Source organism: Dipodomys spectabilis, unplaced genomic scaffold, assembly GCF_019054845.1.
Source record: "Dipodomys spectabilis isolate Male_0828 unplaced genomic scaffold, ASM1905484v1 ptg000095l, whole genome shotgun sequence".
NCBI lineage: Eukaryota > Metazoa > Chordata > Mammalia > Rodentia > Heteromyidae > Dipodomys > Dipodomys spectabilis.
The window spans coordinates 35,346,588-35,374,268 of NW_024870772.1; the positions used below are offsets into that span (position 1 = coordinate 35,346,588).

At 42.6% G+C, this 27,681-nt stretch overlaps 1 protein-coding gene and 1 non-coding gene across 3 annotated transcripts; both read right to left on the minus strand.

Annotated features, from left to right (window-relative positions):
* N4bp2l1 (NEDD4 binding protein 2 like 1) lies at positions 1 to 27,681 on the minus strand. 2 transcript variants are annotated; one of them, XM_042685730.1, is made up of 5 exons: positions 27,322 to 27,666; positions 5,116 to 5,243; positions 4,712 to 4,800; positions 2,754 to 2,830; positions 1 to 1,424 (listed from the first exon to the last, which is right to left on the minus strand). In XM_042685730.1, the coding sequence occupies exons 1-5, from the start codon at positions 27,498 to 27,500 to the stop codon at positions 1,163 to 1,165; spliced, it is 735 nt and encodes a 244-aa protein (XP_042541664.1). In that variant the 5' UTR covers positions 27,501 to 27,666; the 3' UTR covers positions 1 to 1,162. The 2 variants fall into 2 exon arrangements, with proteins under 2 accessions (XP_042541664.1, XP_042541665.1); XM_042685731.1 differs by lacking the exons at positions 1 to 1,424; positions 2,754 to 2,830 and adding an exon at positions 2,637 to 2,704 and having other exon boundaries at positions 27,322 to 27,681.
* Positions 17,059 to 17,168, minus strand: LOC122112958. Its single transcript, XR_006148334.1, has one exon. It is a non-coding gene; the product is annotated as a small nucleolar RNA SNORA16B/SNORA16A family (small nucleolar RNA).

The following is a 27,681-nucleotide window of genomic DNA, read 5'->3' on the forward strand; positions in this document are numbered from 1 at the left end:
TAAATGCAATACCATATACAATTTAATAACCATAAAAGCACCATTATATAAGACACTTAAAATAATATATCACAACATTAGAAAGAAGCTGTTGGCCAACAAGAGAGCATACATCTACATGGTCTTGTTTATCATAGCCTCACACATTTGATGAGAACCTGTTGGGATTACCCTGGATTCATAAATTCAGTTCTGGTCTAAGAGGGTCATTCCAGAGTGTGATGGAACCCTATTGTGTCAGATAATGCTGCAGAAACTACCAACACTGCTCATCTTGCAGTGAGCATGGCTTTCACACATCCTCACTGGATCAAATGCTTGGCTGCTACATTCCTTGCATTCACAAACACCTGGTTTGCCAACTAATCATACAAATTTATAGGCACAACTTTAAGAATCATTTTAATATTTCCTGTTAAAAACGTGTTTTATGAAGGCAAGTTTATTTTGCTTACGCTTAGACAATAGCCAAAAGTTAGGTCTGATACTGCTAAAGCAATTAAACAAAAGGTGTGACCCTAATGATACTCAGTTTCCTTAAGTAGCTTGTATCCCTTATTAAGGATTTGATGTTTTTTTAACCTTGATGTATCATTAAAATAAAGGAGTAGCTTCTCAAAGTGTCCACTTTGAAGGACAAATGCCCTTGTGTGTATACTTGCTAGGGTGTTACTTTTAAAGGAAAAGCAGTATCATTAGTGTCTTATGGATTTTAATATATCAAGGTAGCAATGGCACTAAGCAGTTTCTAGCCTCTTGCTTTCCCCCATCTTTTAAACTTCCCTGATGGAGATGAAATTTCCTGAAATAGTAAATGGATTACTTCAGAGACAGTGGTACTGAAGCTTAAGTATATAAACACGGTTTCATTTATGAACCTATGTCACTGATTACATTCTTGGATTTTAGTTTCCAGTTCTCTCCCTGGAGAAAGACACTTTAATCCAACTTGCAGACTCTCCAGCCTCAGACCATGCGTATGGGTGCACTGTAACAATGTTTGTTGAAGGTGATGAATATAATGGCCTCTGCTCAGAAACTTGGGGGTTCAAATATGTACACTGGAATTAGAGCTCTGACTAAAACGTGAACAAAAAATAAATACCAAAAATCGAAGTAAAAACTTATTTAGGAAAATTCTCCATGGCTGTCAGATGGGCCTCTAATACCCATGGTGACAGCCGCCCCTTCTGCTAAAGGAGCTCTCGTGTGCGAAGCCACCGCCATGCGCTCTCCGGTTTGGAAACTCAGAGTAGGTATTCCAGTATCCTCCGCCGTTGGAAGGCGACGCATTATTCCTGTCCTGGTTCCTGCTCATTCTGCTCGGTTTTTCTGCATGAAGTACACTGTGAAAGGTAACATCGTGTTCATACCGTTCTTTCATTCGGTGTATTTTTTCTCTTGGGACTCCGTGAATGTTTCTTCTACATGGAAAAGAAATGTGGGTATTTAGTTAAGGCAGGATCTTGAGATGGGTTCCTTGCATTTACAAGCCCTGCATTACATAGATATCACTCACTATCCTCAGGACATAACTGGCAAAAGCATACTGTCTTGCCATTCCATTATCGTCCAGGCCCTAGTCCTGTTTTTCATGCTGCCCTTCCCCCTTCTAAACTAGCCTAAGCCTGGCCTTAGAAATGCTTTGTTCCTGGGAATATTAATGACATGCTTCAAGACACCAAACACTGGAATGATTTTAAGTCATGTGTTTGCCTGCTAAGGATATGCATAGATGGTCATCAAGGTAGATCAATCCATCCCTGATACAGCTAAAAGATGCTTACTAAAATAACCTTAAACCGGGTGCCAGTGGCTCATACCTGTAATCCTAGCTACTCAGGAGGCTGAGATCTGAGGATCACAGTTCAGAGCCAGTCTGAGCAGGACTATACATGGGACTCTTATCTCCAATTAACCACCAGAAAACCAGAAGTGGCACTGTGGCTCAAGTGGTAGAGTGCTAACCTTGAGCTGAAGAGCTAAGGGACAGTACCCAATCCCAGAGTTCAAGCCCAAGCCCAACAAAATAATAATAATAATAATCTTAAGTCCTAGCTGGCATAAGTACCAACTGGTGGGAATATAGTTAGAAATGTAGTTACCCGCAATTACAATTATAGAATGGAGTCCGTGAACTAGGGCTTAACAACCCTGAGGCGGTCCTGTGAGGAGAGATCCACAGACTGGGGAAACGCTATCTGCGTTTAACCATAAGATGAACTAGCCTTACTCCTAAAATGTAAACAGTGATATAACTGGTTGCTTTAAGTCATGGACACAGATATCAGGTAATACAGGGTGTGACTATCAGAATTCATGCATTCAAAATCAAGTTAGTATTATTTGGACATTCCTTTTTTACATATAAATTAGAAGCAGCATCTAACCAGTAAACAGAGTCCACATTGTTCAACATCTAAAGATCTAAAGGCAGAAGCACCATTGACATGTGCATTCCCATGCAGAGGAAGGTGCTTTTAAATGCTCGTTAATGAAGAAGCAATTTAGCAGAATGTTAAAGTGTCCTTTAAAGGACCAAGTCCAAGCCAAGATTTAGCATTATATTACAAAACTGGCCCAAAACTAAAATCTTCACATCAATAATTCCAAAGTTATCAATTTCCAAGAATTACCATTTCTGGCCTGAAAACTACCAGTCCATTTCCAGCCTGAAAAGATTCTTTTGCTCGGTCTGAAATACCTGAAAATAGCAGGATACATAATGAGGAACTAGAAAAACAAAGAAGTACCTTGCTAACTCTTGAACGTTGAATTTCCAGCGAGTGTCAGGTTCTCGGAATATAACTTCATAGTTATTTTCAAGTGCCTGATTTTTCAAAAGTACATAAAACATTGAAGACATAGTATGTATGCTTGGGAATGTTTATGCTGCCATTTAACATTTACTACAAATCTTCTCTAAAATTTCTTCCGCTTTGCTAGTACTCCAATGCTTCAATTTATCTTAATGCACCTGGTTCATTTCCATATGTAATCACTCTTGCTTTATATTCTGGTCCCCAATGATACATTTTGGTTTTATCTAGTATGTAGAAGTTGAACATCTTTAAAAGTAGATCTCTGGATTAGCTTAAACTGTCCCAACACAGGTATAAACCATCTTGATGAATTCTCAAGGTCACTACCTTGGTTTAGAAGTGAGAATGTCAATGGACTAAAGGTAATGTCTACATGTTTTACATAATGTTCCCTCAAAGAGCAGCTTTCCTTGCTACGACTGTAGCTCGATATACTGTGCCCCTTTCCTTGAGGTTCCTGTAAAAATCCAAATATCCTTTGTATTCACAAATTGACTACTGCTTTATCTTGTCACTGTTGTGTTACAAAATACAGAATATTATGTTACAGAATACAAAAAGAGCTAAATGAGAAGATTTCCTCATAAATACATAGGAAGATGAGTAAGTTCTGGTGTACTGTTGCACAGAAGGGTGATTAAAATATGCATTATATAAATCAGAGAATATTTTGAATGTTCTGTTCACAAAGAAATGATACATGTCACCTGAATATCCTGAATAGATCATTTCACATTGTATATATGTGCCAAAAAGTCTCACTACACTCTAGAGAGATGTGTAATCATTATTTTGTCAATTAATGCATGCATTTAAATTGTTTTTATGATTGCCCTTCCATTCTTTGATGGATACTTCTAATTAGTAGAAGATTCAACTACCATATCTTGAAACCATCTGAGTCTGGTTTTAAAAAAAAAAAACTGTGTGACTAAAAAAAATACTGTAAATATCTAGAAAACAAAAAGTAAAATAGCTTCCCGGAAATTCAGTTAATCCCTGATTTGGTTTTGAGTTGTGCTGTAATTCATCCCCCTCTTTGTAGCCCTGTTCATTTCTCACCCAAGCGGCCTCTCAATCATAAATACCCCACAGCTGATGCTCATTTTCTCTTACATTCAGTCATGTCCCATAAGCAAACCCAAAGAATGCTGTTTTGCCCAAAATGTAACCTAAACATAGAGAGCCATGAATCCTGTGTAGGAGCTTCACAGCTTCAAGTAAAGATGGTGACATCAGTACAGTGTTCACAAGACTGCTTCCTGCCCCACTCTATGCTTCCCCCTTCTATAGCCAATAGGCTATAAAGATTTAGTGGCACAAAAGACAAGAAGATGCCAGAAAAAAAAATATCTGAAGGGACAGCTATGCTGTGTGTCTGTTGTATTCTATTGTATTAATAGGGTGCTAGTGTTCATTCCATTTTAAAATTTAAAAGTTGTGCTGGCCTCGCACTCACAGGCAGCAACAGTAGCCAGAGCTAAGAGCCCTGGCTGGCCCGAGGCAGACTTTTCCTAGTGTGACCCACAGCCCTGCTAGTCCACTCTTCTCTACAAGTTTCCATGCTGCTCCTCTGCAAAGAAAAGAACCAACACTGAAAAGCTACCAAGAATTCAGACCCAGGGCTATTTACCCAGGAATATTATAAAAACTGTACCCTGAACTGAAATTAGCATCTCAGCAGATTTCATTGAACATCAGAGAAAGACTAAAACTTCTTTACCTGCTCCATGCGAGAACTAAAATTAGTCACTGTCAACTCATGGCAGATCAGAAAGAAAACACTGTCAACTCATGGCAGATCAGAAAGAAAAAGAGGAAAGAACAAACATTTCAACTTTCTCACAAAATGTCCATGACTGAAAATTCAGAATGATGCTTCTTCCTACCATGACTGCATAGGGCTTCATTTCCCAGGCGTGCAGGTTGGTATTATCAATTATAATGGGGGTTATGCCATTCCTCATTGCTTTTCTTGCTGCAATACAACGTCATACAACAGTGAACAACATGTAGTAGTCAGAGGAGGGAGAGCCTTACCCATGTTTTGTCATGTTTTGGTTAGAGGATGTCCTCATTACACAATTCAATTCCACCTACTTTAGAACAATTAGGAGTCATTTTCTTTTTCCTAAGATCTAAAGAGGTTATGGTCTGACATTCTGCTTGGAAGAGTGGGGGGAATGGAGAAACTTTTGACTACACTCCTTCCATAAAACGTATTCATACCGAAGCAGCTATGGTCTATGTGGCTCAACAAGGTTTCCCAGGAGTTTGGAAAGAAATTTGTCACCTCTTTTCTGGTTCCATTCGTGAGCTTCCTCCAGGAAGTCAGGATTGAACTCATAGGCACCGTCTTCCCTGAAGAAAAAATCATCCGTGCTGAAAATCAGGGCCCTGGGAAAGTCATGTTGCAATTGTCTGCAAAGTGGAGAAATGAAAGAAGATTTCTTTTAATATATGCGTGGTTGTGGTAGAAATGATTCCCTTCCATCTCTAACATTTTGCATCTGGTAGTTTATAATTCTGACACCACCAGCTTTTTGAGTTGTTGAACTCCCACTTAAAAAGAGAAAAACTCTTGTTATATCTGGAAGGCACCGCTACTGAACAGGAGGCAGGAGAGAGCTGAGAAGTGGCCGTGTATGGCCAACACTTGAAAGGACTCTGGTCACCATCACCACCTCCTGCAGCAACTGTGACCAAATGAAGATAAAACTAGGGATGAGCTGAGGGCCCAATGCCTCTTTGAGGCACCAGGGCCCTCCAAAACATGCCCTGACCCATGTTGCAGCCCTTCTCTTGGCCCCTAAACTCTCGCCTGTCCTGGGGACCCTTTTCCCCCAAGCTCTTTTCTCTGTAAGGACCCATCTGGTTCTTGCTGCAGTATGAGATGTGGATAAAGAGTGATGCATGTGTGCAACCTTACTCAGCAACATGGTTGTATTTTAATAACACCTAAGGCAAATGGAACAAGGCACGAGAGAAGGAAGGAGGTGAACTCAATATTCCCCGTGTGTTTCTAGCTTCTACTACTCCTAGGTTTGGATCTGAAAATACCACGGGATGGTGGGGGTGCAGGGGGAGGAAGAAGAAAGGGAAGCATCATGCAGTGCCCCTTATAAGCAAATCAGAAATGAAGTATTCACCTCTGTCCAAAGAACTTCCAAGACAAGATGCTTCAGCTTGGAATCTTGGACTGTTTATTGACAGAAGGTGGTATTAGTCCAAGTAGTGACTGAGGGGAAGGAGAGGTGCAGAGCCTTCTTTCCTCGCCTGTAAAGGTTGAAGTGGATAATGTGCAACTGGAGAATAGTTAGTGCAGCACCTTACACAACCAGCAGAACTAGCTTCTAACAGGTCCAGTTGCAAATGGGAACACATGACCAAATGCCACGCTCAGAACAAGATGGTGACAAGTCAGAAGAAAGAAAAAAAGACTGGAAAACCACAAGGGCAGGAAATGCAAAGAGCAAGCCAAGCAATTCAACTCCTATCTTTCCTTTCTGTTCCCCGTGGAGAATTATCTTCATTGAGCAATAACGAGGAGCCGAAGACAATGACAAAACACCTGAGTTGCTCTGCCAGATCTGGGTTCATTTCTTGACTCTTCGTCTATCCAGTCAGGTGACCTCACCTCTGAGAGTTATATCTATAAAATATAATTTAAAAATTCCTATCCAGAGCTTCTGATAGGCTCAAGTGAGTTAACGTATAGGGAAACTTTTTTTTTTATAAAGGATAGTTTTGATAGTAATAACAATGAGGTCAAATTCCCAGACCCATACTTTTACATGCCATAGCAATAAAACACTGGCATATGAATGTGAAGTCATCTTTCCAAGTATTGTAGTGGATATAAGAGATGAAAGACAAAAAAAGCAGATGGCCAGGCCCTGGTGGCTCACGCCTGTAAACCTAGTTACTCAGGAAGCTGAGATCTAAGGATCATAGTTCAAAGCCAGCCCAGGAAAGGAAAGTCTGTGAGACTCTTCTCTCCAATTAACCACCAGAAAACCTGAAGTAGAGCTGTAGCCCAAAAGGGTAGTGCTAGCCTTGAGCAAAAGAGCTCAGGGACAGAGCCCAGGCCCTATGTTGAAGTCCCACAACCACCAAAAAATAAATTAAAATTATAAATAAAAAATTAAATAGATATCTAACTTACCCACAAAAATAGCAGATGTCTAACTTACCTGCGTGTAAGTTAGGAACAGTAAACAAACATCTGCCAAAATTCTTCAAAAGACAGCACAGAGAACTGAGAAGGCAAATTCCAAATCAAATACAGGACTGGAAGGTGGTTTAGTGGTAGAGTGCTTGCCTAGCATGCATGAAACCCTGGGTTTGATTCCTCAGTACCACATAAACAGAAAAGGCCAGAAATGGCACTATAGCTTAAGTGGTAGAGCGCTAGCCTTGAGCAAAAGAAATTCAGGGAGCTAGGTGCCAGTGACTCACACCTGTAATCCTAGCTACTCAGGAGGCTGAGATCTGAGGATCACCATTTAAAGCCAGCCCTGGCAGGAAAGTCCATGAGACTCTTATCTCCAATAAACTACTAGAAAACCAGAAGTGGCACTGTGGCTCAAGTGGTAGAGCACTAGCCTTGAGCTGAAGAGCTGAGGGACAGCGCCCAGGCCCAGAGTTCAGGCCCCACGACTGACCAAAAAAAAAAAAAAGAAGAAGTAGTTCAGGGACAGTGCCAAGGCCCAGAGTTCAAGCCCCAAAACTGGCAAACAAACAAAAACCAAACACATTTTCTTTGCTAACAGGTGTGGTAGTACAGAGGAAATGTCAATGGACCTAAGATCTTGATTTAAATAGCAATCCAATAGTCTGCCTTGGGCAACTATAATCCATAAGACAATATTTCAGACTATTAATTAGAGAACTTATTAAACATTTATTAGGCATTTAACACGTGCCAAGTGCAATGTGAAATGCTAAGGCACAAAGCATCATATTTGCTTTTAAGAATTCACAGCCCTTGGGGCTGGGAAGGTGGCTCAGTGGTAGAGCGCTTGCCTTGCATGCATGAGGCCCTGGGTTCAATTCCTCAGCACCACATAAGCAAAAAGAAAAAAGCCGGAAGTGGCACTGTGGCTCCAGTGGTAGAGCACTAGCCTTGAGCTGAAGAGCTGAGGGACAGCGCCCAGGCCCAGAGTTCAGGCCCCATGACTGGACCCCCTTCCCCCCCCCAAAAAAAAAAACAGAATTCAGAGCCCACAGAGCCAGGTCCCTGCTAGCCTGGCACCACAGAAAATCTGTACCACAAAAGCACTAAGAGAACTACCAGTCAAAAACAAGTTCTGACAAAATGCGTTTTCTAAAGGAGACCTTTGACTTGGAACCTTGGATTCCTGGAGAAGTAGAGAGGATGAAATAGGGCAGGGGCAGGGACTCAGTTGGTAGAGCACTAGCCAATGAACAAAAGCATTAGGTGCTGAGTTTGAGTCCCATTCTGAGACAGGGAAGGGAAGGAGAAGGAGAAGAAGGAGAAGGAGAAGAGAAGAAGGAGAAAAGGATGGGTCTGGGGATGTGACTCTGTAATGGACCCCTTGCCTAGCATTCCTGAAAGTCAGTTTCAATTCCAAGATACTTCAAAGAAAAAAGGAAGGAAAGAAGGAAGGAAGGAAGGAAGAGAAGAAGGAAGGAGAGAGAAATAAATAGCATGAACAACTTCATGGAAAACAAAGAATAAAAGCACCAAGGATTGGGAGTAAAAATAGTAAATCCTATTTGAAACTGAATTCAAATGTGATTTAAAGAAATCTGACAAAGAGGTTTACAGAAAAACAACCAGGTAAATCTAAAGAATGATATCAAAGGAGCCAAAGATCATCAAAGAAATGTTGGGTATAGATAAAAACAAATTATAAGCCAGATGCCCAACTGCTCAGGAGGCAGAGATTGGGATGACCAGTCTTGAGGCCAAACCAGACAAAAAGTTCATGAGAACTGCATCTTCACAAAAATAAATAAATCAAGTTGGGTGTGGTGGCTTGTACCTGCAGGGAGCTTAAATAAGATTATGCCAGGCACCAGAGTCCCACACCTGTAATCCTAGCTACTCAGGAAGCAGAGGTATGAGGATTGCAGTTCAAAGCCAGCCCGGGCAGGAAAGTCCGTGAGACTCTCATCTCCAATGAACCACCAAAAAACCAGAAATGGTGCTGTGGCTCAAGTGGTAGAGCACTTTCCTTGAGCTGAAGAGCTCAGGAAAAGTACCCAGGCCCAGGGTTCAAGCCCCAGGACTAGTGCACAAACTATTATTAATAATAATAACAATAACAATCAGAACAAAATGGACTGGGTGGGGCTTATGTAGTGGAATACCCTGAGCTCAAAGCCTAGTTCTGCTCCCCCCCAAAAAAAACAAACCAAAATAATTCCTGATAGTTATCCTCATCGTCAGCAAGTTAGGCTAGACTCAACAATGCATTTGCAATAGTCTTGCCTGAGTCACTTGCTCAACTACAACCTCTGACAATGTGATGGGGGCAGAGGGTCCAGGTAAACCTCTCACTAGCTTCTGCAGGGATGGCTGTTGCTGGCTCGGGCACCTTGCGGGCTGGTGGGAGGGCTCAACTAGGCCCCTTCATAGTACAACCAGAGGGTCTGAGCAGCCACTGCGTGGTTTCCTCATCCTAGGTATCAAAACAAGTTGCGTTGCTGACCTGCAGTGAATGAAAATAGTTTCTACTTCTTCATGGAATGAGGAGCAAAGAAAATGCGGCAACTTTAAATCAACCACAGAGATGTGATAAGAAAGAAGGGAGAAGATAGAGGACAGGATGGAACAAATATTCATCATTTCCAAATTAAATGTCTGCTTTTTTATTTTAAAGCTACTCAAGCAGAAAAGGCCAAGTCCAAGCTGTAACCTCCAAGGCAAAGTCACAAAGATAACTCAGGAAAGAAACTTAAAGGGAGCTCCAGATGCATTTTTTTAGATGTGTATTCTACTCTTTTTTCTCTACTCTTTTATTTCTACTCTTTTTTTCAGGTATGTCTATTTTACATTTATGGTTACTGTAAAGTTTTTAAATTCTTTTCATCAGTATCATTTAGTCTAAATAAGCTATGTTGAGAGGAGAAATTGTACTATATAACTTAACTCCCTTATATTGCAACTATGGAAACTGATTTCAAAATGTATTTTTCCTTTTAGTCCCAGATCTGAGGTCCCTTCCAAACCTGGTTTCATTTGTTTTCCTAGCAAGTTCATCACATATGGGGTTTGTTTTGTTTGGTAAACATTTTTAGAGTTGAGTTTTTCTTCTTATATCCATTACTTCTCTACTCGGGTTTTCCTTAGTATTGACAGGCAGTTTATTTTTTTCTAACGTTTCCTTTGAAAAAGCTTTAAGACATGGGGTTCCAATTCACATTTGATTTTGTTTGATTCCTATTTATTTCTAGGGAGCATAAACAAAACCTAGGACTACTGTTCTTCCTTATTACAAACTGAGCTTAAGAGTAAAAGTTAAGTTGTTCAGGGTCTTCATGGGATAAGACCACCTGCTAGCATCCTCAATCTCTGGCTGTAGAGATCCAACATTCACCTTTGTGACCCCATGGATTCTTGTTTTGTGTTTTTGTCTTTCAAAACCTCGTTTTATCTTTACCTAAATGTTAAGGTTGCATGGGCAGCCTTTACATCTTGACAATGCAGGACAATAAAAATTCCATTAGCCAAATATAAGTGATTAAATAGACAACCTTGAGATTCTTAAACTTAAGTGGAAGCAAATAAATCCCATTCCATCAGCTTCAGAAGGTGAAGATAGTGCCCCAGCTCTAGCTTGCTCTATGGTTGTCAGGAGCCTCATGCATTAGGGAAATTGAGAGAATGAAAATAAAAGGGAAAAAATAGAAAGATACTTACTTCTACATAGCCTTCACCTCCCTGATCCCCACCCCCAATTCATTTAAAATTACTACTGTGACAGAAACTCAACCACTAACCTAGATTTCACAACGTGTTATTCTTTTGTAATTCCTTCCTGAGAACCAATAGATACTTAGAGAGCTAGTCACTCACTGAGAATGTCCAACATTGCCATATAACTTGACATGTTCTCGAACATGTAAAGGTGGACAGGACAGGATAAACAATAACAAGCAGTCATGGCCCAGTTTCAACTGTTTCCATTATGTGCCCAACCACGTTCCATCTACTTCATCATTAGCATTCACCTACAGTTGTTTTATTTGAATCAGGAGCCAAACAGGATCTCTCCTAAGAGTAAAAACATTCTCTTGTATAACCATGATACCATTATCCCATTAAAAAAAATACTTAAATGCACAATGTTTCACTTTACAATTTTTTAAGATTTCCCTGATGGTCCCAAAGACTTTTTTTCATTTTGTTTCAAGCACTACATTGGTGATTACTGTCTTGTTAATGTCATTTCATCTAAATGCTGTCCTCAGAATTCTGAGAGCCCCTTTGTGGACAGTCCACATTAGTTAGGATGGCTTTCCAAGGACCAGGTTAGGCCTTTTTTGGAAAGTACAGAGGTGACATGGGGCACTTTAGATGGCACAGGACCACTTCCCCATTATGCTAAGTTGGGACACTTGGCTAAAAGGCAGCAGCATCTTGGCTTTTCCATTATCAAGGCACATGCTTCCTTTGCATGTGCAGGCATGACACTGTGGGGCTAACCTAAGCATTGTATTCTCCAGCCGCCTTGCTCTCCGTCTCTCCATCTACTGCTCTGAGCTCTGTCCAAACACACAACTGCCTTGGGTGTCACACAACTCTGATTTATCCTATTCTATAATTCCTTCTAAATTCACACGGTGAAGTTGAAAAGAGCTTTCTTTCTTGTCCCCCTTCTCATAATCCCTACCATCATTATTCCAACTGATGCCCAAATTTGGCCAATAGTACTTGTCAAGTTGATTCCTAAGGTCTGTGCTAACTTTTTTGCTCAGGTGCTGATGGCTCATAGCTTGTAATCTTAGCTACTCAGGAGGCTGAGCTCCGAGGATTATCCTTCAAAGCAAACCCTGGCAAAAAGTCTATGAGGAAGTAGCACTGTGGTTCAAGTGGTAGAGTACTAGCCTTGAGCACAAAGAGGCACAGGGACAGTGCTCAGGTCCCAAGTTCAAGCCCCTAAACTGACAAAAAAAAAAGTCTATTAATATATCCAATTAACCAGAAAAAAGCTAGACTGGAGGCATGGCTCAAGTGGTAGAGATACAGCTGAGTAAGCATGAGATCCTGAATTCCTGAGTTCAAACCCCAGCACAAATAATATGTGTGTGTGTGTGTGTATTCATATATATTCTTTTTTTTTTTTTGACAGTCCTGGGGCTTGAACTCATGGCCTGGACACTGTTCTTGTGCTTCTTTTGTTCAAGGCACTCTACCACTTGAGCCACAGCACCACCTCCAGCTTTTTTTGTGTATGTGGTACTGAGGAATCGAACCCAGGGAGGACTTCATGCAAGGTAAGCAAGCACTCTATCACTAAGCCACATTCCCAGCCCCTCACATATGTTCTTTTTGTTTTGTCTTGTCTTGTTTTTGGTTGTAGGGCTTGAACTCTGGGCCTGGGGGCTATCTCTCAGCTCTTTAGCTCTTCAGCGAGCACTCTACCACTTCAGCCACAGCACCACTTCCGGTTTTCTGAGTGGTTTATTGAAGATAGTCTCATGGAGTTTCCTGCTCAGGCTGACTTTGAACCTCGATCCTCAGATCTCAGCCTCCTGAGTAGCTAGGATTACAGGCATGAGCCACCAACACCCAGCTCACATATATTCTTATACATTCAAAGTACATGATATATTTGCATATATTCTTATATATATGAAAATATATATGTGACTATATATTCCTTTCTACCTAGCGAGGAAATATATTCACTGAAGAGATTTATTTAGTTTTTTCCAATCCTAGGCCTTGAACTCAGGGCCTGGGCACTGTCCCTGAGCCTTTCTGTGCTCAAGGCTACCACTCTACCACTTAAGCCACAGCACCACTTCCAGTTTTCTACTGGTTTATTGGAGATAAGAGTCTCACAGATTTTCCTGCCTGGGCTGGCTTTGAACTGTGATCCTCAGATCTCAGCCTCCTGAGTAGCTACGATTACAGGCATGAGCCACTGGTGCCTGACCTCACATATATTCTTATACATATGAGGTATATGAATATATTCATATATTCTTATATACATGAAATATATGTGAATATATATATATATATATATATATATATTCCTTTCTGCCTAGCAAAGAAATATACTCACTGAAGAGATTTTTGAAACATCTAAATACAGAAAAAGGAAAATTTCCATATCCCACCATCTAAAAATAATTAACATTAACATGTTGGTCTTCTCTCCAAAAATTCCTCTTTTTTTTTTTTATTAGATGTGAGTCACTGGCCTTTGGATTTTTTTTTTTTTTTTTTTTTTGGAGACAGGGACCAGCTTTGTAGCTCAGACTACTCGTGAGTTCTCAAGCTCCATTCCTTAGCCTCCCATGTTCTGGACTGCAGGTGTGTAACCACTATGAGTAGATACCTTTCTTGCTGAATTTTAATTTCTTACTGAGTATCTCAATTGCTTTTGCATTTTGTTTAAACTGGTTTCTAACAAAGATACATTATCTAGTCGTATATATTCATCTTTGCTTTTCTTTCTTTCTTCCTTTCTTTCTTTCTTTCTTTCTTTCTTTCTTTCTTTCTTTCTTTCTTTCTTTCTTTCTTTCTTTCTTTCTTTCTTTCTTTCTTTCTTTCCTTTCTCTTTTTTTTTTGTCAGTTGTGAGGCTTGAACTCAGAGCCTGGGCTCTGTCCCTGTGCTTTTTGCTCAAGTCTAGTGCTCTACCACTTTAAGCCACAGCACCACTTCCGGCTTTCTGGTGGCTAATTGGAGATAAGAATTTCATGGACCTTTCTGGCCAGGCTGGCTTCATTTGAACTGTGATCCTCAAATCTCAGCCTCCTAAGTAGCTAGGATCACAGGCATAAGCCACCAGCACCCAGTTTATATTCATCTTTTATTTTTTAGTTTATAACTGTGACAGTACCTTTAGAACATCCTTTCTCACCCTAAGATTATGTAAACATGTATTGTTCTACATTCCTCCTCTATCCATCTAAAATTTATGCATATATGTAGCATTAATTAGTTAAGGATCTAACTTGATTTTTTTCCCATGTGGTTGCCTGGTTGTCCCCAGCTACTAACATGATAATTTATCAATTTCCCATTGTTTCAAAATACTGTTTTCCTAAACACTAAATGATTGCATACATTGAGGACCATTATTCTGGAATTTTAGTTTTTGGTGCACCAATCTTGATGTGTGAAACACATCTTTTCTGGTGTTTTCTTGATTATATGCAGTATTTTAGACTTTTTAAAAATAAAATCTAGGGGCTGGGAAGGTGGCTCAGTGGTAGAGCGCTTGCCTTGCATGCCTGAGGCCCTGGGTTCGATTCCTCCACATAAGCAAAAAAAGAAAAAAGCTGGAAGTGGCGCTGTGGCTCAAGTGGTAGAGCGCTAGCCTTGAGCTGAAGGGCTGAGGGACAGCGCCCAGGCCCAGAGTTCAGGCCCCACAACCAGACCCCCCCAAAAAATAATAATAAAATAAAATAAAATAAAATCTAGTCAAGAGGCAGGTGGCTTATGCCCATAATCCTGAGGTCTGTGGTCAAGGCCAGCCAGAACAGTCCATGAGACTCATCGCCAGTCAGTCAACAAAGAGCCAGAAGTGAAGCTGTGGCTCAAGGGCTACAGCAAAAGAGCTAAGGATGAGTGCTCAGATCCTCAGCTCCAGCCCCGACCAGCACCTTCCTCACACGTCGGTCAAATGTATTTGCAACTTGATCTAAAGTGTTAAGCACTAAACAAAGAGCTTGGCATATGCTATCTCTCTTTAACTTTCATAGCAATTTTATGAAATAAATAATCTTCCCTTTACATGATAGATAAAGAAACTCATGTTTCTAGAGCTTAAATCACTCCCAGGTCTGAACATGGTCTACCACAGATCGAGAGTGGGTTTCTGGGGTGTGATGTTATAACTGAGCCTTGTGAGCTTAGGGCTGAGAATGCACTTCCTGCTGTCTCCACATGCTGGCAGCATGCAGCTAAAGTCCAGGGACTGTCATAGCCAGGGGCCACCCACTCAAGGAGCCTCACAGTGCCACTGCAGGGCCAGCCTTTGCATTCATGCTTTACAAAGCAGGAGGCAACAGTCCTTGCAAACTCTAGATTTAGAATTAAGCAGCTTCTGCCACACACTAAACTATAGAGTAGTCCTAAGAAATATAGGGTAGTCCATTTACAGTTTTTGCCACAGTCTTACCAGAATATGGCTAGGTACTGAATTCATTTGTATCACTTCTGAGTCTTCAACTCAAAAACTGTTCTATTGGATCAACAATTTCTGCTTTGGTTCTACGTGTTCTCTTGCTTGTCTTATAACATTACTGTCTGAGTTCCTATGATCCGGTTATGCTTATCTGTCCCTGAAGGAGTTGCGAATTTATCCTTCAATAGTGCTGTTTTTGAGTCTCTGCATTGTAGTTAGGCTTATCTCTCCCTGAAGGAGTCTGAATTTCCAAAATTTACTTTAGAATCTTTTTCAAAAACTAGATTCATCAGGAGGTTGAGATCTGAGGATCATTGTTCAAAGCCAGATGGTCAAGAAAGTCCATGAGACTTTTATCTCCAATTAACCATTAAAAAGCTGGAAGTGGAACTTTGGTTCAAAGGGCAGAGTGCTAGCCTTGAGCATAAAAAGCTAAGGGACAGTGCCCAGGCCCTGAGTTCAAGTCCCAGTACAGGCACGTGCGCGCACACACACACACACACACACACACAAAGATTCCTCATTTAGCTCCTTTCAGGCTTTCTATCTCCTAGTCAACCACCTTCATGTTTGGGAGTACTCGTCATTTTCTTTTATGTGTTGTGTCATAGAGAATTTTTTTTAACATAGACAAGATTCTGTGGAGAAAAATCAAAAGAGCTAACAAGCACATGTATCCAGGAACTAGAGATGACCCTCATTTACATTTTCTCATACTCATTTTGCTGGCTCAAGTCAACCAACTCCAGACCTTAATCCTGGCATTCCCAAACCCTTTCCTATGCTTCACTTCCCATTCCCCCACAGACTTATGACTTCCTAGCATAATATAAATTATCCTTATGTTTTATATCCATTTCCCTACCTCTGGTATATAAGGTCCACCTGGGCAGGATCTTTATTTTGTTCACTGGTGATTCTCAAGTACCTAGAACACTGCCTGGAACATAGTAGACAGTAAGTATTTGTTAAATGAAAAAAAAAAAAAAGAAGGCGCATTATGCACTTGACAGATCTATTCATGTCGATATACAGACTAAGTCCATTCCTTTTAACATCTACATAGTACTCCTTTACTCACAAGCAATAAACATAGCTACTGTTCATTAAGTGCTTATGTTGTGCCAAGCACTGTTTGAATGGCTTTACATTTCCTAGGTGATAAGCACTATTATTAAGCTGTCTATTAAGCACAGACCAGTGAGTGATACAGCTGGATTAAAGCCTTTCTGGCCCCACCACACTAAGCCACTAGATTTGAGTACTATAAATAGGTAAAGGTATTTCTGCCTTTCTCTAGTGGTGCTTAGGTTGCCCGTAAGTTTTCCTGTTATGAGTAAGTTCCAGTGGTTACACATGCACAAGTGGGCAGTTCTGGGTGTCTATCACAAATAAGGGCCCTATGGCGACCTTTTTGCCTTCTTTCTTTCAGAAAGGCTTCCTCTGACAGAACACAGTTTCCATGAGAGGAGTTTGCCTTTTATGTCCTGTGTTCTAGTCTAACCACCTATAACCATGCCAGACATGTAGAAGGTTAGTAAATATTTGTCAAACATACCAATGGCTCTTAAATACAATCTCTACTCACAATTACACAAATTATGTTTATGGGATCCCAAACTGTGTGAGGAGAATGTCTCATTTGTTATGAGAATTTTAAGCAAATTTCAGTTTTATCCCCCCCAGAGAGTCTAGAAGTGAGAATTCTCTTTGGATCCCAGCCCTTCATCTGGATTCTACTGGAATCAACTGGAAGTAGTAAACTCAGCAGCGTGAAGGCTGGAGAACCTGGCTCCTGCCCGATGTGGGCAGCCTCCTCTAAGTCCTGGTATTGCCAACCGCCACACTTGGGTGACCCCTGCCCTGGCAGAAACAGCCTCTCGAGTGTGGCCAAACCATTTTTAGCTGTCCTTTCACAACATGTCACAGGTCAATCACAGATAACACAAGAGTGGCCATCCAGGAAAATGGCCACTTTGGGCACTTTTGTAACTAGTTTATAGGGGATCATAGCTGTATCTTTGATCCTAGGGCTTGGGGTTTTTGTTTTATTTTGGTTTGTTTTTGATGGTATTGTTCTTTTTAGTACAAATACAAAGTAAAGGAGCTAGGACAACAATTTCACATTTAAAAAAAAACACCAGGAATAGTTTTCTCTGCAATGAATTGGCTGTACTGTATTTTTTGTTGTTGTTGTTGGTCATGGGGCTTGAACTCTGGGCTTGGGCGCTGTCCCTGCGCTCTTCAGCTCAAGGCGAGTACTCTACTGCTTGAGCCACAGTGCAACTTCCAGTTTTCTAGTAGTTTATTGGAGATAAGAGTCTCACGGACTTTTCTGCCCGGGCTGGCTTTGAACTGTGATCCTCATATCTCAGCCTCCTCAGTAGCTAGGATTACAGGCATGAGGCACCAGCGACTGGCTTGTACTGTACTTTTAAAAATGCTTGTCTAATTCATTCTTTTACATTACTGTTCATCTCCATAACCTCCTTTTTTTTTTTTTTAAATTTTGCAAGTCCTAGAGCTTGAACTCAGGGCCTGGGTTCTGTCTCTGAACTTCTTTTCCTTTCTTTTTTTTTTTTTTTGTCCAGTCATGGGGCCTGAACTCTGGGCCTGGGCGTTGTCCCTCAGCTCTTCAGCTCAAGGCTAGCGCTCTACCACTTGAGCCACAGCACCACTTCCAGCTTTTTTTCTTTTGCTTATGTGGTGCTGAGGAATCGAACCCAGGGCCTCATACATGCAAGGCAAGCGCTCTACCACTGAGCCACCTTCCCAGCCCTGAACTTCTTTTTCTTAAGGCTAGCACTCTACCCCTTGAACCACAGTGCTATTTCTGGATTTTTCTGTTTATGTGATACTGAGGAATCCAACCCAGGGCTTCATGATGCTAGGCAATTACTCTACCACTAATCCACCTTCACAGCCCTTTTTGCTTGTTGGACCCAGGACCTCACAATTGCAAGGCATATGTATTCTACTGTTTGAGTTCACCTCCAATCCTTTTTTGCATTGGCTGTTTTCAAGACAGGGTCTCAACTTATGTCTGGGCTCGCCTGGACTGCAGTCCTCCCACTTGTGCTTCCCTGTGTCACTAGACATGCCAGATGTGCTCTACTGCACCCAGCCGCTGTGCGTCCCAGAGAGCTGGGAGAACAGGCATATGCTACCAGATCTCACCACCGGTAGAGATAGAGCTTTTGCAAAGATAGAGCTCTGCAAACTTTTATATCTAGCTGGCCTCAAACTTTAACCCCCCCCCTCCAATTCTTACTTCTTTATAAATAAAATTGCTGGCTTAGGTTTTGTTCTTTACTCAAGAAGCCATGCAGATAGCTAAGCTTCCCTGTCTTAGGCAGCATCTAACTTTGCCTTCCATTAGCAACTCCATCCATCAAATTTTAGTGACAGCCTACAATATGCCAGGCCAGAAGCTGAGCACAGTAAATGTTCCTGGTGTCAAAAAACTTATGTCTCATAAAACTTACAGTTTACTTAAACCTATATAGAAAAGACAGCCAAAGAACAGAGCAAAGAATGCTGGAGAGGTGCTACTTTAGATAGCAGAGAAAGCCCCACTGAGATCCTCTTCATCATATCTTTAATACATGTGGGGAAAAAACCACTGAAAACCAACACTTATACCTCAGCAGGATCGCTACTGACTGTGAAAAGTGGATAGAAGAACATCTGTCTGAAAACAACCATTATGGGGTAAAACCACTATGCATCTCATGGAAGCCCCATCTCACAGTCCACATGATGCTGTGACCTAATGTCCTCAGCTATGAACTAGAAATCATCCCCTGGATATTATGAACGTCCAAGAAACCTAGATCTATAAAGAGCCAAATATACAGGGAGCATTCAGTAACTGAGGCTAGCTTTTCCTTCTTCATGTCTCCCTTCCCCTTTCCCAAGTTCTAACCTTCATAAAAAGATAGCCTGCTCCCAAAGACAATACATGATCCGATAGACAGCCTTCCAAAGGAACAATCAGAAATTAGACTAGTTTTTTAAAAATTTTTATTAGTTTTTAATATATGTGGTACCAAGGAATTGAATCCAGGGCCTCATGCATGCTAGGCAAGCACTCTACCACTAAACCATATTCCCACTCCTAATCTTTTTTAGCAAACTATTGTCTCAGTCCCAATGATCCTACTTATCTTTAGATACTTTAAAAAATTAATTTGTTAGGTTCCTCTATACTCCAAATAGTCCTAGAAAGATGCCAGAAGATTTCAATAAAATTGCAAAAAGAGACTTGTTAAGTAATAAATATCCTATCATGTGAGCATAGTTAGATACTTGGGGGTTGGGAAATGAAATATCTCTCAAATGCATCATAATCCGGATAAATATATATATACATATATATATACTTATTTTAAAATATAAATCTCATCTCTTCCCACTGCCCCCCCATTGGTACACACCAACAAAAATAATAAGTTTTTTTGTTATATTTTCTTCATTAGAAGAAACACATCTTATTCAGTGGCAAATAACAAGTAAAATGTAAACTTCCTTACCCAGATATATCAGGTTAACTTAGCTCCCTTAACAGGGCCTCTAAATGTTTTTTAATTACACAACATATTAAACCCACCATCATTTTGTCACTAGCAATACCTCTCCTTCCCCAGCCTCCTTCTTCCTTGTTCATTTCTTCCCCCACTACCTCCTCTCATATCATTCCCACACCTGCAGTACTATCCCCCCCAAGGAACAGGCCTTCCATTCTCCCCACCGCTCCAGGAGCATGGCCATGGCCTGTGTTGTTCATAGCTAGACAACATCCCATGACGTGGCCTCCCAGTAAGTCATTACAAGCCCATGCTGCCCTGTATTTCCTGGTCCTTGTAAAATATGGATAGCATTATAGTCATCACTCATCCCAACCTCCAGAGAGAGGTATGGCCAGGACTCTCATCACGGAGGAGATTTAGGACCTATCTTAGGATATTCATGAAAAATACAAAAACAAAACACCAAACCCAAAAACTTGTAGTTATTTTCTAAGTAGACCAAAATGATTAATGATCTGAGATGTCACCTGCCCTTCTATTCTATTTTGACATACAAAGACTGGAATACTTCAGACTTTCTATTTTGATCATGCTTTTATTTATGAAAGGTGTGGTCTCAATGGTCCAGGTCTGCTGGCTAGGAGCGCTGCAGGACAGAGTATGTTTTGGGTTTGAGTTATGTACTAGTTATCTAACTAACTGGTCCCCTGTGCTTAGTGCTTCTGCATTTCACTATGTATAATGTGTGCTTTTCTTCCTATCTGTTCACCATTGTATCATCCTTTCACATGCAAAGAAAGCTCTAGTATTAAGAAACAAGGAAATAGTGTCTCTCTTGATAAGAAATTCCACGTTACCAGAGATGTGGATAAGACAGGACAGCTGCCAGCAAGCATCCTTTGCACCTAACTGAATACATGTTTCAAGGCTTTGGTGATGGTCCCAAAAGGAAGTAGAGCATTGCAAAGGAGATACTAGAGCCTGGCAACCGCACTTGGCTTTGATCCATAAGTGAAATTCAAAAGCATTTCAGCAAACTGACATAATCATGAACACTTTTAATTTTGAAAAGGAGAAGTTTTTTAAGACTATCCTCTAGTGCTTTCAATGAAAAGGACATTTTAGTGGTATACCTATACAATGGACTACTTTATTCAGACATAAAATAATGAAGTTCTCATATACATCACAACACAGATGAACCTTGAAGATAATTGTGCTAGGCCAGATAAGCCAGTCATAGGAAATAGAGGTATAGCTCAACTGGTAGAATGCTAGCCTTGAGCAACAACAACAAAGCCAAAGGAGAGCTCTAGCTCTGGGTTCAAGCCCTGATACTAGCACAGATAAAGAAATAAAGTAGTCACAAAGGACAAGTAAAGGATGACCCACTTACAGGAAGTACTGAGAATAGGCAAAGACATCAAGTTTCTGGGAAGCTGCCCGGAGTGAAAGAGACATACAGCATTACTGATTAGTGGGCACAGAGCATGTGTCTGATTTTTTAAAAAGTTTGAAATATAGGGCAGTGATGGCTGCATATCAGAATATAATTGATGCCACTGAACTGTATATTTTAAAGGTGGTGAAATGGGCTGGAGATGTGGTTCAAGTGGTACAATGATTGTCTTCATAAAAGGATAAAATGACAGGAAGTGGAGCTGTGGCTCAAGTGGTAGAGTGCTCGCCTTGAGCTGAAGAGCTGAGGGACAGCACCCAGGCCCAGAGTTCAAGCCCCACGACCGACAAAAAAATAAGGGTAAAATGACAATGGCAAAATGACATTTGGAGACACATACACATGCATACGTGCATGTGCGTGTGTGCGGGCGCACATGCGCGCCCGTGCACACACACACACATACACACACACACACACCTGTGTATTGGAAAGTACTGAGCTCTTCCATGGGTCTTTCACTGATGAAGGGACTGGTACAGATCCGGGTCAGTTTGTCAGCTTCTGTATATAGTTCTGGACCCTATACTGCGAGTGAAAGGGTCTTGAGAGATTCTTCTCTCTCCTCTTCTGTCCAGCATTTTGTTTCTTTCTTCCTTTTTAAAATTTCTGTGCCAGTCCTGGGGCTTCACCTAAGGGCCTTGAGTCTCACTGTCCCTGAGCTGCCATTGCTCAAGGCTAGCACTCTACCACTGAGCCACAGCCCCACTGCAGACTTTTTCTGAGTAGTTTATTGGAGATAAGAGTCTCACAGACTTTCCTGCCTGGGTTGGCTTTGAACCACAACCCTCAGATAGCTTCCTGAGTAGCTAGGATCACAGGTATGAGCCATTAGCACTTGGCCGTTCTGTACTTTTAAGCCTACTCATGAAGTTCTGACTAAGAGGCATAGCACCTGGCTTCTATCCAGCGTTTAACGTTCTCCCTAATCTGGCCCTGTGCTTCCCCAGGCAGAACACTCGCTGCTACAACCCCTCCCCTTCATAAAGCCAGCAGAACATGCAGCTCTTCTTTCCCACCTTCCCCTCCCCCTTCCCCTCCCCCCCCCCCCCCCCCCGCATTCTTCAATGCCAACGCAAGAACTGTCCGAACAGGGAAGAGACTATCTAGTTAGCTTTAACCCTCTTAACAGACTCCTTTGGCCTTGAACATCACAAGATGCTACTCCCCACTGGACCTGCCTCACCCACAGAAGGGTACTTATTACTGGTGCCCCTGATTAGTCTTGTGTAGGCTTCTATTAGCCCTATCTTGTATATGCCTCACTAAGCAAATGCTAGTAGTCTAATAAGTACTGACTGAACACTGTTACTGCTGGTTAGTGATTCATAATAAAAAAAATAATTGGTACCCATGTAGCACAAACATCCCCCAAATGCTTAATGAACACATCATAGGCCCTGCATTTATTGTAGTATCAAAAATACTTCAAATAAACATTAGTGGGATATTAACTCCAATATAAGAGAATTTGAGGTATTGAAAAAAAAATCAAGTGACCTATGTTCATTTATATGGTAACAAGTACAATTAATATAATTAAGATAATTAAAATAAAATTTAATAATTTTAATTCCAACTAAGAATTAACTGAGGAAAACTTTTTCTTAGGAAAAATGACATTTATTTAGTAACAAAAGCTTTGTCATACAACCTTGTTCTATGTAGCCAAGCTATTAGATAAAACGGTTTAGTTAAAAGTATCTTAATTTTCCCTGTTAAAAGGTACCAAGTAATGTATATTTGTTGTCAAAAATTGGAAAATAAATTGGGGGGAGTCTATGTTTAAAGTCAAGAATAGGTATTTCTCTCGGGCTGGGAAGGTGGCTCAGTGGTAGAACGCTTGCCTTGCATGCATGAGGCCCTGGGTTCGATTCCTCAGCACCACATAAACATTAAAGCTGGAAGTGACACTGTGGTTCAAGTGGTAGAGCGCTAGCCTTGAGCTGAAGAGCTGAGGGGCAGCGCCCAGGCCGACTTAGGCCCCATGACCGGACCACCCACCCCAAAAAAAAGAATAAGTATTTCTCACACATTTTTCTACAAGTTTTCGCAAGCCTCTTTCTTTTGGAAAAAAATGGTTGGTGGTGAGTGTTTGAAAAACAGGCTTTTTAACGGAAAGAACAAAAGAATGCACTTATAGTTCAACCATGCATTTATGTCAAAAAATGCATCTTTTAAGCCAATCCTCTATTTCTGAATATTTAAGTTGGCTCCCATTTTTCCTATTACACAAAAAATGATGAAAATTCTTGTATCTTCATGTACTTGTCCAATTATTTCCTTAGGATGAATTCCTGGAAGTAGAATTTTACAGGTCAATAGTAACAACCTATTTTAAAAACAACATTTAAATAGAGACAATAAAACTGGTGTTTTCAGGGTTTTTTATTTTCGTTGTTTTTGATCTGCCATGGGACTTCAACTCAGGGCCTGGGCTCTGTCCCTGAGCTTTTCCTCTCAGAGCTAGAGCTCTACCACTTGGAGCCACAGCACCACGTTCAGTTTTCTGGTGATTAATTGGAGATAAGTCTCACAGACTTTCCTGCCCAGGCTGGCTTCAAACCATGATCCTCAGATCTCAGATTATAGGTATGAGTCACCAGCACCTGGAATAAAACTAATGTTTTCATACTTGGATGTGTTTAACATTTTCTAAACCATATAAACCTCAATCATTTTTTAAATGAATACAAAGAATTTAGATAGATATTTTCCACATCCCAGCTACTTCAAGCTATGAAAACATAGGTGAAAGGCAGAGAAATCTAACACTGATTTGAAAGAGAAGACATAATCCTAATTTTAAATATTTTATTAGTTCTTTAATCAAATGAGAAATAGAAGATGAAATAAAAACATTGGTTAAAAATTGATTTCCTCCAAGTTTTAAAGAAAAACACTTTATTAGTTTGATTTAAGAAATACATGTTCATTATAGAAATTTTTGAAAACATTTAGATAAAATGGGAACTTCCCAGAATCGAACATATAAATGATAAACTTACACTTTTACTATTTCTTATACACATGCATTTGTGTGTGTGTGTGTGTGTGTGTGTGCACGTGCGCACGTGTGTGTGTGTGTGTGTGTGTGTGTGTGTATTCATTCTCCTCCCGCTCTATCACAAATAAGGTGGGAAGGCAGCTCCTACAGATACATCTGTGACAGCATCCCCATTCATCCTGGCTCCAGCTTCTATCTTGCTGAGCTGTGGCCTTACACTTTGCTTGCTCCTCAGGCTTCCTGTAAATGCAAACCAGGCCAATGCTCCTCAGCCTCAATACTGCCAATGCCCAGCACAAAGGGAGACTCAAAGTCAACGCAAGCTGTCTTCACTTCACAGTCAAGCTTCTCTCCAATCACAAGGAGGGCAAAAAGTCTTAATAACTCAAGCAGTAACCAATACTTCAAAAGGTAGAGAGATAGATTAAAGTCCCCTTGCAACAGCCTTCTGAGGTATAAAAAGCAGATGACCCTACTGAATAGAAGAGGAAATTGAAGCATTGGATTGCGTCAACAGCATAGCTAGTGAGCTTCAGAGCTTGGTTATGAAGTCAGAAGTTGACTCCAAGGTTAGTGCTCTTTTTTTTTTTTTTTTTTGGTCAGTCATGGGGCCTGAACTCTGGGCCTGGGTGCTGTCCCTCACCTCTTCAGCTCAAGGCTAGCACTCTACCACTTGAGCCATAGCACCAGTTCCAGCTTTTTCTGCTTCTGTGGTGCTGAGGAATCAAACCCAGGGCCTCATGCATGCAAGGCAAGAACTCTACCACTGAGCCACCTTCCCAGTCCAGGTTAGTGCTCTTTACCTAGTCTTTTTTTTTTGTCAGTTGGGCTTGAACACAGGGCCTGGGCACAGTTCCTGAGCTCTTTTGCTCAGAACTAGCACTCCATTACTTTGAGCCACAGCTTCACTTTCAGTTTTTGAGTGCTTAATTGGAGGGAAGAGTCTCACAGGGACTTTTCTGCCCAGGCTGGCTTCTAACTCCAATCCTCAGATCTCAGCTTCCTGAGTAGCTAGGATTACAGGCTTGCATCACAGGCACCCTGCTTAACGTAGACATTTTTTAAATTGACAAGTGGAAATGTAGGGTTGGGAGGATCTTTCATAAATCCTCTCACTTCTTTGTCTCATACAAAAACAATGCCCAGGAAGCTAGGTGATTGCTCAGAGTCACCAGCCATTTAGTGATGGAGACCTAAGGCCAATCTTCAGCTTCCAGGACTGCTCACTCCAATCATCCCTACAATGACTAACTAGTCTCTTATCCAATGTCTGCGGCTTGGTCAAACAACAACCAGGAATTAAAATCCTGAAAGTATAGAAAATTAGAGCCAGCAAAGACCTTTATTCAATCTACCCACTTTTGCTTTACAGATAAGGTTCATCGACATCATATTCCACTCTCCACTAATTACTGCTACCTGTTCCCACATAGAAAAAAAGCCTAGCCCCAAATGTTTACTTACTCCTTTTGACACTCAGTGTGTGATAGGTCGGCAAAACGAAAGTGAAATTAAACAGGATTTGACATCTAGATACTACATGGTTGGAAACACATGTGCCCACCATGAATGTGTCACAAAATAATCAAGTTATGCTAGGTTCCAAGGAGGCTGGCCTCTCTATATCCATCTTCCATCTCCCGGACTCAGGGGAGGTCATACTGACGGCTGTGTGACTCAGAAAAGGGAACCAGCGTCCACCAGCGTCCACCTACAAGTCATAAAGCCTGGTAATCTGCTAATGTAACATTATTCTTTGGAGAAAGGCCTCTACTCCACAAAACAAGCTGAATCTTAATTAAAAGCCCAGGCCACCTCATCCTAGGGGTCTGCTAGAACTCCCTCGTATCCACATGTTCATCTGAAGGACTCGGGCCTCCTCCTCAGGGCACCACTACCGGGCACCATGGAAACCAGCCTGGGCCTGCAGACCACCACCATCCTTCAGCAGTGGCAGGGAGCCTCAGGGACCACTTCCTCCACTGAATACCTAGTGTGTGCATGATAGGGCAGGATAAGGCCGCAGCCTTAAAAAAAAAAAAAATCTCACAGAAGCATAAACAAAACCATGTGCAAAAACTAAGCACAGTCACAGAGCTGTAAACACGAAGCCAAGGAGCCGGGAAGAGGATGAGGTACTGGAGGATGAGGCCGCTGCGCGCAGTAAGGTAAGAGCTGAGTTTGGAAAACACTAGTAGTAGCATCAGTTGGGTAAAGGGAGACGGCCAGGCAAGCCAGGCAGGCGGGCCAGCGTCAGCCCGGCCAGCAGAAACAGCTTGGTTTACAGGAGATCAACAGTCCAACGTGGCTGGAACATCAAGTGCAAGGCAGGGAGTGGTGGGCGTTCAGGCTGGAGCGGTGGGCCCAGCCGGGCGGCCGCGGGCTAGGAGCCCGCGCAATTCTCGCTGACCTGGTATGGGGAGAGCAGCTGGCTTACGCAATTCCCAAGTAAACGAATTTGGGCACCCACGGCGAGGCTCGGCGGTGACGATCGCTGGTGGCGCCGCCAGCCCCCTCCCCCGTGCACCTGTGCGCCTTCGCAGCTGCTAAAGCAAACGCAGGCCGCCCCGATCTATTGATTTCCAAGGCGGGCCGCAAGCACCTCCGGCCTCGGCCAGCGCAGTCCCGGCTCCCAGTCTCCCCCAGCCCGCCCCGAACCAGGCTTTAGGTTAAAAACGCCTGTTGACGCACTGTGGCGGCTGCCCGCGCGCCGGTGGGCGAGCAGGTTTTTCTCTGCAGTCGCCACCGACTTTTCCCGAAGAAGAGTCCCTGCGGGCCTTCCCGACCCGAGCGAGACTGGGGGAGGCCGGGGGCGGCGAAGGCTTCCCGGCTGGCACTAGGCCGGGCACGGCGGCGGGGAAGCGGCCAGTGCCAACTGGGGTTCGCGCACGGCGCAGTGCCGCGCTCCATCCTCCCGGGGAAGCGCAGCGGGCGACCAACAAGATGAGCGCCCGCCTCTCCGAGCCCGTGGCCCGGAGCGCCGGGGACGTGGGGGGTCCCCGCGCGGCCGGCCGGCCGGCTGTGCCCGGGGCCTGGGGCCCGGGGCCAGGCAGGGCGGGCGCCCGCGGCAGGGGTGCGAGCGGCACCCGGGAAGCGCTGCGGGCAGCGGCGCGCTCGGCCGGTGCTCCGTGGCCCCGAGTCGCGCGCCGGCGCCCAGGCCGCTGTCATTACCTGGCCAGTGTGGTTTTCCCCGAGCCCGGGAGGCCGCGCAGGAGGTAGAGATGTTTCCTAAAGCTGTGGCGACGCGGAGGTGTCCCCCGTGGGGGCGGCCGAGCAGGCTGCTGCTGCTGCTGTGGCTGCTGCTGTTGGAGGCTCAGCCTCCCGAAGGATTCAAGAAAACTGTCCTCCATGGGGAGGGGGCTGACTGCCAGGGCCTGGGTTCTCTTTCCAGAAGTCACGGTCTTGGCCAAAGCTGTTGTTTTTGTGACTCTCCGGCCATGTGATAGATGGAGGGGCGGCGCTCGGAGCGCAGCCCCTCCTTCCCACCCGCCGGAACCGCGCTGCGTGGGAGGGGGCGTCCCTACCTGGGAG

Coding starts and splice junctions, on each gene's coding strand:
- N4bp2l1 (XM_042685730.1), bottom strand. CDS start 27,500: ATGGAGGACAGTTTTCTTGAATCCTTCGGGAGGCTGAGCCTCCAACAG. Junction 2,831..4,711: donor TGAAGCCCTATGCAGTCATG/GTAGGAAGAAGC, acceptor TTGAAAAATCAG/GCACTTGAAAATAACTATGA. Junction 1,425..2,753: donor AACGTTCAAGAGTTAGCAAG/GTACTTCTTTGT, acceptor TTTTCCATGTAG/AAGAAACATTCACGGAGTCC.